This window comes from Leptomonas pyrrhocoris, assembly GCF_001293395.1.
Source record: "Leptomonas pyrrhocoris isolate H10 chromosome Unknown, whole genome shotgun sequence".
Classification (NCBI taxonomy): domain Eukaryota; phylum Euglenozoa; class Kinetoplastea; order Trypanosomatida; family Trypanosomatidae; genus Leptomonas; species Leptomonas pyrrhocoris.
In genome coordinates, this window is record NW_015438370.1 from 445,716 (window position 1) to 454,583 (window position 8,868).

Genomic DNA, 8,868 nt, shown 5'->3' on the forward strand with positions numbered 1-8,868 from the left:
GCCCCTCCACCCCCACCTATCAACTTCTGCAGAGAGACCACCCGCCCGCAACTGCCGTCCCCGCTACAGCATCAGTTACAAAAAACAAATACGAATAATAACGGCGAAGACAGTCTCTCTCTCTCTCCATTTAAGAATAAGAGACAGCGGGAAGGATGCAGTCTGTGCTTTGCACCACCACATCGGGTCCTTCAGATCAACGTAGTTTTACTCTCTTTGTTTGTTGTTCGTAGCGTCTGTGGTTGTGCTTCGGGACAGTGTACAAATATTTATGCTGTTTGGTAGGGGTGTATGCGTTTAAAGAGCAGGCATTGAGGGTGGGGATGACAGAGGAAGCAGAGCAGCAAGAGAGTCGAACCCAAGCCACCTTGGCGAGTTCGATGAAATCATCTTTTCGCGGTTTTTCGTTCTTTTCAGTCATTGGCAGAGTCGCACACACACACACACACATACACACACACACACTTACACGCATAGGCAAACGCCGAGCCACGAGCGCTTCCATCTCTAGCAAATCAGGAACGTGTCTCAATCACCTCTATCAGTATATAGATATATGGAGTAATAACAAAAAGAGAAGGTAAGTTCAAGCATATTGGCCCGCGTCCGTTCGACGTGCCTGTATAGAAGAACGCCTTGGAGTTTGGACGAGCCGTTGTGGACTTCCCCACATTTTACAGTAAGCCAATAAAGGAGTACACACATCAAATCAAGGGGGGGAGCGCAATGCGAGTCGTACGTGGAGCCGGGACGCGTCGAAGGGGGAGGGGAGAGGAGGGGCAAAGAGCCGAAAAGAGAGGCGAAGCGCTTTGTAGCGGAGGAGAACGAAAAGAGGTCGTAGCAGGCGGACGACGCCCGATCTTCTCGGAGAAGATGCATAAAATCCAAAAACTTTTCGCCGCATCTCTTACTCGATTCCTCCACCTCTTCCGCATCCGCCATACTCGTCTGTAGTGGTCGCTTGCGGCTGCTCGGTAACGCACCGAGCAACGGAAAAAGAAATGGAAAAGAGAGGGCGAGATCGTAAAACAGAAAAACGTTAGTAGTAGTAATCATAATAGGAAGGTACATGCACGAATTGCCGAGACGGCATCTCGTGATATCGCCGTCGGGGAGGAAAACGAGAAAGGAAAACGAGAAAGGAAAACGAGAAAGGAAGACGTGTCCGCAAATACCCCCTTCATTGGGAGTACCGCTGGTGCGCGGGGAGCAACGAGGACTGTTACAGAAGAAAAGCAACTAAAAAAGACGGGGTAGTATATGAAAACAAAACAAAAAAGGGGGGTTAAGAGTCAAAAATGAAACCCAAAATGAGGCACCAAACATACAATTACCACACGTCTTCCTCTTGCGACGGTGACTCGAATATAGCTGCCGTTCTCCGGTAAAGGAAAAGACGCACCCAACAAGGCTGAGTGGTGTTTTCACAGCAGCGATCAACAAAACGCAGGCAAACGCACACGCACACACACATGCACACGTACGGACCCACGTTTTTGCGTCAGCACTGCTGCCTCTAGAAGGAAAGAACAGAGGGAGCAGAAATTACGGAAAAAGAAGAGAAAAGAAGAAGAACAGAACAAGGCAGAAGGAGGAAGTATACCCCACGAAGGGAGCAACTAAGACAAAGAAGAATATATCTATAATAGAACAACAAAGCTGTGGTTTCGTGGCATAAAAGTGGGTAATGAATGCCTGAAGCTCGGAGAAGGCAAAAACCAGGTAAACAAGTAAATAAATATATATAGATGTATATAGGAAAAAAGGAAACGGCACGGCACACGAACCTTACGGGAATCCGCGCTGAAACTAACAAGCAACGAAGACATTAAACTCCCCATATAGAAGAGAAAGAAATATAAAAGGAGAGAGCAAGAGGAGGAGGAGGGGGGAGGAAGAAAAAACAGAAATTAGTAAGCAAAAGAAAAAGGCACGTCGTGAACGAGAACCTTCTCAAAGGACAGAAAAGCAGAGAAGCCCACAGAGAAGGGGAGAAGCACGAGGGAAGGGAACCGGCGAGGGGTGCCGTGAATGACCGGCCCGCCATGAGAAAGAGAGAGAGAGACCGTGCGGAAACACTTCTTGGAGGCCTTGTTGTGTCGGGAGGTCCTCCCTTCCCGGGCACATCCGCACACTCAGCCTACGACTCTCGTCGTCCCCCGACCTTTCCTGCAACAGTCGGACTGCTATCAGTTTCTATCCTCTTAGCTGTCAGAAGAGGCGTCGCTCAGAGAGCATCCGGTGACGTCCAGAACGCGCAGCTTCGGCAGGCGCCTCCACGACTTGTCCAGCGTGCCGGTGATGCCGGTGTTGCCCGTTAGAATCAGCGCCGACACCGCCACGTCGGCGGGCGCCACCTCCACCGGCACGGCCGGCATCGTACCCTGCAGATTCCAGTACGGGATGAGCACCACGACACCGCCCAGGGAGCACTGCACCTGCTTCCAGAGACAGAAGTTCGAACCGGCCCACACGTTCTCGAGCTGGGCGGGGAACGCCGTGCGAAGGGCGTTGAGCACCGCACCGGTGGCGACACACTGCGCCGTGGTGAGGTAAGGGATGCAGTGGAAGTTGCAGGGGGAAGAAGTGGTTGTGGTTGTGGTTGTGGTTGTGTTGAAATCGCTGTTGGAAGACACTCCCCCATCAACTGTACTGCTGCTGTTGCTGCTGCTGCTGCTGCTGCCCACGAGGCTGTCACTGCTGTCGCTGCTGTCACTGCTGCCCACGAGATTGTTGCTGCCGCTGTTGCTGCCCACGAGGCTGTTGCTGTCGCTGCTGTCACTGCTGCCCACGAGGCTGCCACTGCTGTTGCTGCTGCTGCCCACGAGACTGTTGCTGCCACTGCTGTTGCTGCTGCTGCCCACGAGGCTGCTGCTGTCGCTGCTGTCGCTGCTGCCCACGAGGCTGCCACTGCTGTTGCTGCTGCTGCCCACGAGACTGTTGCTGCCACTGCTGTTGCTGCTGCTGCCCACGAGGCTGCCGCTGCTGCTGTTGCTGCCCACGAGGCTGCTGCTGTCGCTGCTGTCGCTGCTGCCCACGAGGCTGCCACTGCTGTTGCTGCTGCTGCCCACGAGACTGTTGCTGCCACTGCTGTTGCTGCTGCTGCCCACGAGGCTGCCGCTGCTGCTGTTGCTGCCCACGAGGCTGCTGCTGCTGCTGTTGCTGCCCACGAGGCTGTTGCTGTCGCTGCTGCCCACGAGGCTGCCACTGCTGTTGCTGCTGCTGCCCACGAGACTGTTGCTACCGCTGCTGTTGCTGTTACTGCCCACGAGGCTGCTACTGCTGTTGCTGTTACTGCCCATGAGAGTGTCACTGCTGTTGCTGAACTCTGAGGCCGACGAGTTGTGGGAGGGGAAGGACGTCGTAGTCGGGTCGGGGATGGGAGTGATGGGGGGAGCAGTGGTGCCGAAGTCAACGAAACTCAGGCGAGCCGCACCCGGCTTCGGCATGGCGAGACGGCCGTTGTGGGTGGTGGGGCTGGTAGGGCGAGGAGCACCATCCGTGGTGCCCGCAACGACTGACGGAGGGGAGGTCAACGCTTTCGCAGACGCGCCAAGGGCAAGGTGGCCGCATGCAACCGTGAGAAGTGCTGCGACGGTCAGCAGCCGCCACGGACGCGGGGTGCGACTCGACTTCGTCGGCGCTGGAGACATGCTTGTGCGTGTGTGTGTGTGTGTGTTTCCTGTTGTGTGGTACGTGTGCGTTTGACGCTAAAGCAACGGAGGAGAGCGCTAGCGGCGGTTTGTAATGGAACGCGGTGGGGCGGCGGTGAGGCTTAGGTTTAATCACACCGTGGATGAAGTTGCAGGCGAAGACGGCAAGCGAAGAAGAATCTAGCCCACCCGAACCGTACGTGTGCGTGTGTGTGAGTGGGGTGGGGTGGGGAGAAAACAACCAACCAAACAAAAAACGTCGTTAACCGACGGCACAAGGTTTTGCAGGAGCGGAGGAGGAGGAGAGCGGATGGGTAGGTGCGCGTGGCGCTGAGGTCCGCACATGCATATTTTACCTGGAGGGAACGCCGTGCAACAAGAAAAGAAAAAGGGAATTTGTAAGACCACCCGTGCAGCGGGGAAATTTATGTATACCAAAGCGACTCTGTTGTTGATTTCGTGTAGCCGCGAGTTTCACTAGAAGGACGGCCACCGTCCGCGAATTCGCCGTGCCAGCACGCACGGTAACCCGCTTGGGCCGAAGACGGGAATCTGCTGCGTAGGGTTTCGCTTGCTTGCTACTGCGTTAATCGGTGCATGCTAAGAAAAAAAAAAAACAAGACATTTAGTTTATAACGGCAGACCCTGAAGGCAATATAGGTACGGACGTGCAGCAGATGTGCTCGAAATACACTGTCCGCTTGCTGCTGCTACTGCCTCATCTCTGGCCTGCTCGTCCGGTTGCGGTGCTCAACCTGTACCTAGATAGCTCGTTCAGCCGGAGCAACAACAGCGGCCACAAAAGACAACAACGCAGTGCTTTAAAAAAAAAACCCTTTATCGTCCGCTGATGTGCACCTCCATGAAGCGGATGCGCTCCGTCCGGTTCGAGACGAGCGCGAACTCGTGAATGTACTTCCACACAGTCGGGAACTCTTTTTTGAGCGACACAATGAAGCTTTTTGCGTTCTCGCACACCGCGCCGGCGGTCATACCGCCGTGACCGACGCGGAAGAGCAGCTGACCTTGTCGCCGGCACTCAATCAAGCCGGCGGTGGAGCCCTGGGAGAGGCGGAAGGACAGTGTTTCGCGCTCATCCAGGCCTTCCAGTGGCGTAATGGCCTTCGCAGGGCAACGAACAGCCGTGCTGGGCACCGCAGCAGCTGCCGTCGCACCCGCCGAGTGGGTTGACCCCCCTGCCGAGGCCTTCACCGCGTCCACCACCGCGTTCGGAAGCTTCGCCTCAATGCGGGCGTCCACCACGAAATGGCTGAAGGTGGCTGCCACCCGCAGCGCCCGTTTCGCGGCCTCGGCGTCGCCACGCTTGCACACCGCCTCCGCCGTCACCACCGCATCGTAGTATCCGTGTCGCTTATTAACCTTTTGGCAGTCGTGCGAGATCACCTTCGGTACGATGAGGCAGGTGGTGCGGCCGTTCTTGACGTACACGGCGTGGGGCAGATGGAAGCGGTGCTGGCGCACGAGCTGCGGCGACTGCGCGATGACGACGGACGGAAGGATGAATTCGAGATAGATGCCCTCCTGGTCGGCACCGGTGCTGCTGCCGCTGCCACTGCTGCTGCCGCCGGTCTCACTGCAGACTCGCTGCAGTTTGTACAGCACCGCCTTGGTGATGATCAGCCGCTTGTCCTGCGGCATGTGTGTCGATGATGATGGTGGTGGTGTCACGAGTCGTTCCACTGCGTATGATGCTTGTATAAATATATATTTATATACTGTTTTGAGAAGACAGCGCGATTTGATGACGCGGTACGAGAGGAGTAGAAGGGAGGAGAGGAGAAAAGAGTGTTTGAAGTATTTGTGAGAGAGAGAGAGGGAGGGTGAGAGAATAATATCAAGAATAAAAAAACAGTTCCTGGAAACACACCCAGTTGTCCTACGTGCCTGCTGGCCAAATGGAGAGGGGAGGAAGCAACAACAACCTCAAATCGTCCGTGCGTTGTTTCCTAAGTTTGGCATGCCTTTTTCTTTTTGGATATGTTTTCTATACTGGGCGCTATTCGCCCTCTTTCTAGCGTAGGCTACTCATCGTCGCTTCGGCGCAGCGTCGACCAGCACGTCTGCCGTTACAGCGGCATTTCCATCCGCGTCGCGGCGCTCCACGAAGGGTCTTCTGTCTTCCTGGCACCAAGACGGCCCTCGTCGTCATCGGGGCTGCCGCTGCGTGGCCGACGGCGGCCTCCCGCTTCCCCAGCCGCCGCGTCAACGGCAACAACGTCTCTCTCACGCGCCCTGTCGCTCGCTTCCACCGTCGCGGACGACGCCGGCGACAACCCCACCGACGCAGCGTCCTTCGTGCTGGGCAAAAGTCCGTCGTGGAACTCGCGGGCCGCACCCGAGACACGCCCAATGACCGCCGCATCGAACGCCGTGAGCGATACGTCCGCCGCCCGGCGCACACGCGACAGCGCAACGTACGTCTCTGCAGCTGTGCCAAGCGACGCGTCCAGCGCAAGGCGGACCATCGGCAGCGTCAGCCCCTCCACATGGTACACCGACAACGCCCACGCCAGTTGCAGCGGCAGCTGTCGACGACGGAGCGTCAGCCGCCCCTCGCGGTCGCGCACCGACATGGTCACCGCCGGGACCACCACCGCCTCCATCCCTGTCGTGAAGCGCACCTTCGGCGGGGCGGGGCCGTGGGCTTGCGGCGCAAAGCCAACGACAATCCCCACATCACCGCCCGAGAGCTGCGGCGCGCCGGGCAGGGCGGCCAGCAGGACAACCTGCGCGCCTTCCTTCAAGGTGACCACGGCAGGCAGCGGCAGCTCGCTGTCGATGTCAGCGCCCGGCTCAGCGGCGTAGTCCTCCGAGGCGTAGCGCTGGAAGGCGACGGAGTCGAGCTGCTGCAGTCGCTGCGCGTTGTAGCGGTCGGCATCCGCGCGATGCGCCATCACGGTCGTCGCCTCTACCCCGCCCCGACTCTCCAGCCGCCGATTGACGCAGGGGGTCAGCACCGCCTGCACGAGCGGGGTGCACGCACCACGGCGGACATCGTCGCAGCACCGCGCAAACGCTTCGTCCGCCGCGTGCCGGTGGTCCTTTGTAAAAACTACGGCCTCCAGCTGACACGCCTGCCAGGCCGTACAGGCAAAGGCGGGTTGGGCCTCCTCGCCCGCACCGCTGGAGGGCGGCGGCAGCTGAAGGAAGTCCCCGACGACGACGAGCTGCAGCCCGCCAAACGGCAAAGCCGCGTTGTCCGCCACCATCACCGCCGGCGACGGGGACTTTTTCTCAGATAGCGGCGCACGGAGCACCCGCGCGAGGCGGTCCAGCAGCGCAAACGTGTGCGCCGGCAGCAGGTGGATCGCGTCGATCACGAGCACCTCACATTGCTGCCACGCCCGCACCACGTCGGGGCGGTTCTGCATGCGGTGCAGCACGACGGCGGGGTCGCCTTCACCGCGGCCGATGCCGGCAAACAAATGGACGGTGGTGCCGCCGATGCGACGGGCGGCGGCGGCGGTGGCGGCGGTGACCGCTACACGGCTCCTGCCAACGTCATCGTCGGTGTCACTGCTGACGCGCTCCTCTCCGTCGCTGACCGCGTCGTGTCCGTGTTCTTTGGAGGCGAGGACGTGCCGGAGGACGCAGCGGAGCCACTCCGTCTTGCCGGTGCCGGCTGCCCCGGTGATGAACACGTTGTGGCCGCTACGGAGCAGCTGCACTGCGCGGCGCTGTTCCGGGGTGAAGTCTTGTGTCGCGCTGGCCGAAGCGGAGGTGGACGTCACAAGAGGGGAGGCAGAGGCCGCAGCCCCGCTGCGAACGGGCGACGCTTTCTCCGCTGCTGTGCCCGTCGTTGTGGAACCACCGGTGATGACTGGCTGAGACGGTTCTTTCTCGCCTTCAGGTGCCGCTGCGGCAACCATTTTGTATCCATGCGCGCGAACTTCTGCCCCGTAGCGAGCGCCGTACGCGTCATCGACGCTGTCTGCATCGCTGTCCTTCTCACTCTCCTCGTCTTCCTCTCCGGCTCCTCGACCAGACAACGATGCCCGCAGAGGATCTCGCAGACCCACCGCACTATCGCGACCGCTTCCACCACCCCCACTCACGCCACCTCCGCTTGACACCTCAAGCGCCCCACCCCCGCCGCTCCGCGGCCCGCGCTGCGACTTCGACGCCACATTGCGCTCCATGTCCTTCCACCGCGACTTGTCCTGCAGTACCCCCGCCATCATGCGCAGCTCGTCCACGTCATCGGTCGTCTCAACGTACACGCTACACAAGCGGCGCTCGTGGGGCACCACCACCGTCAGCCTCCCCTGCGCCACGTGCGTCGACAACACACGCTGCAGCCGCGCCAGCTGGAAAAAGGTGCCCTCGTGCCGCTTGTGCCGACTGGAGCGCACGACGAGGCAGGGGCCGAGGCCGTTCTGGCGGGAAAGAAAGCATTCCGAGCCGCCCCACTGCCCAATGCGCTCACCGTCTTCCGCGAAGACGAGAACTCTGCCCCGGACGGCGCTCACCGTCGTCTTGGGCTTGGGCACGCGCACGCGCACCGCCATGGCCGCCATTTCCTTTCGCCTCTCTCTCGCCACACACACGAGGCGACCCGCTAAAAACAACAACAACAACACAAAAATTAAGAAAAACGCGCAACAGTTTATTCAGCTTCGGCTGCGACGGCGGACTTCGGTTAGAATGCGGGAAAGGCAGGTCCGCTCGATTCTCACAGCAAATGAACAGAGGAGAACAGACAGCGAATAGCTCCCTTCCTCCATCGATTGGAGCTGAACGTATGAAAACCGGAGGAGGGGGGTGGGGTGGGTGGGAGGAGTAGCGGCGAGTATAATTGGTCAACGTACTGTAGTTTACTTTATGAAAGAGGATCTATGTAAGTGTTGCCTTCTATGTGTGTCACTGCGCAAAAAAAAAAAAATGATCGGGCTTTCTTTTTTGGTTCCAAAGTGATGATAACTGGTGCGCGTGCGTGCGTAAGAGCTAGACAAAATCCAGTCTGGTGTTGATGAGGGTTGAAGTCAGAAAGAAGAAAGAGCAGAGCAGTGTACTCTGTGGTTTTCAGCGATGACAAGCGTCGATGCTAGAGGGTGCGTGCACGGGTGTGATGATGTGTGCCTTCGTACCGCATGGACGACGACAAGGAACAGCAAAAGACGGAAGAACGAAGGGAGGAGGGGGGAAACACAGAAGGTTGTTTGACGAAGAGAGAGAGAGAGAGAGAGAGAATAGC

General features: G+C 58.5%; 3 protein-coding genes across 5 annotated transcripts; all 3 read right to left on the minus strand.

The window, feature by feature from the left end:
* Window positions 1–2,204: 2,204 nt before the first annotated feature.
* On the minus strand, window positions 2,205–3,834 carry ABB37_06434 (hypothetical protein; the record flags this gene model as incomplete). Of its 2 annotated transcripts, none has more annotated exons than XM_015804755.1 (1): window positions 2,205–3,834. In XM_015804755.1, exon 1 carries the CDS (start codon window positions 3,651–3,653, stop codon window positions 2,205–2,207), a length of 1,449 nt encoding a protein of 482 aa, XP_015656733.1. In that variant the 5' UTR covers window positions 3,654–3,834. The 2 variants fall into 2 exon arrangements, with proteins under 2 accessions (XP_015656733.1, XP_015656732.1); XM_015804754.1 differs by having other exon boundaries at window positions 2,205–3,775.
* A 656-nt stretch (window positions 3,835–4,490) lies between these two features.
* Window positions 4,491–5,390, minus strand: ABB37_06435 (hypothetical protein; the record flags this gene model as incomplete). Of its 2 annotated transcripts, none has more annotated exons than XM_015804757.1 (1): window positions 4,491–5,390. In XM_015804757.1, exon 1 carries the CDS (start codon window positions 5,310–5,312, stop codon window positions 4,491–4,493), a length of 822 nt encoding a protein of 273 aa, XP_015656735.1. In that variant the 5' UTR covers window positions 5,313–5,390. The 2 variants fall into 2 exon arrangements, with proteins under 2 accessions (XP_015656735.1, XP_015656734.1); XM_015804756.1 differs by having other exon boundaries at window positions 4,491–5,366.
* A 350-nt stretch (window positions 5,391–5,740) lies between these two features.
* Window positions 5,741–8,754, minus strand: ABB37_06436 (putative PIF1 helicase-like protein; the record flags this gene model as incomplete). Its single annotated transcript, XM_015804758.1, has 1 exon — window positions 5,741–8,754. The coding sequence occupies exon 1, from the start codon at window positions 8,189–8,191 to the stop codon at window positions 5,741–5,743; it is 2,451 nt and encodes an 816-aa protein (XP_015656736.1). The 5' UTR covers window positions 8,192–8,754.
* Window positions 8,755–8,868: the final 114 nt, after the last annotated feature.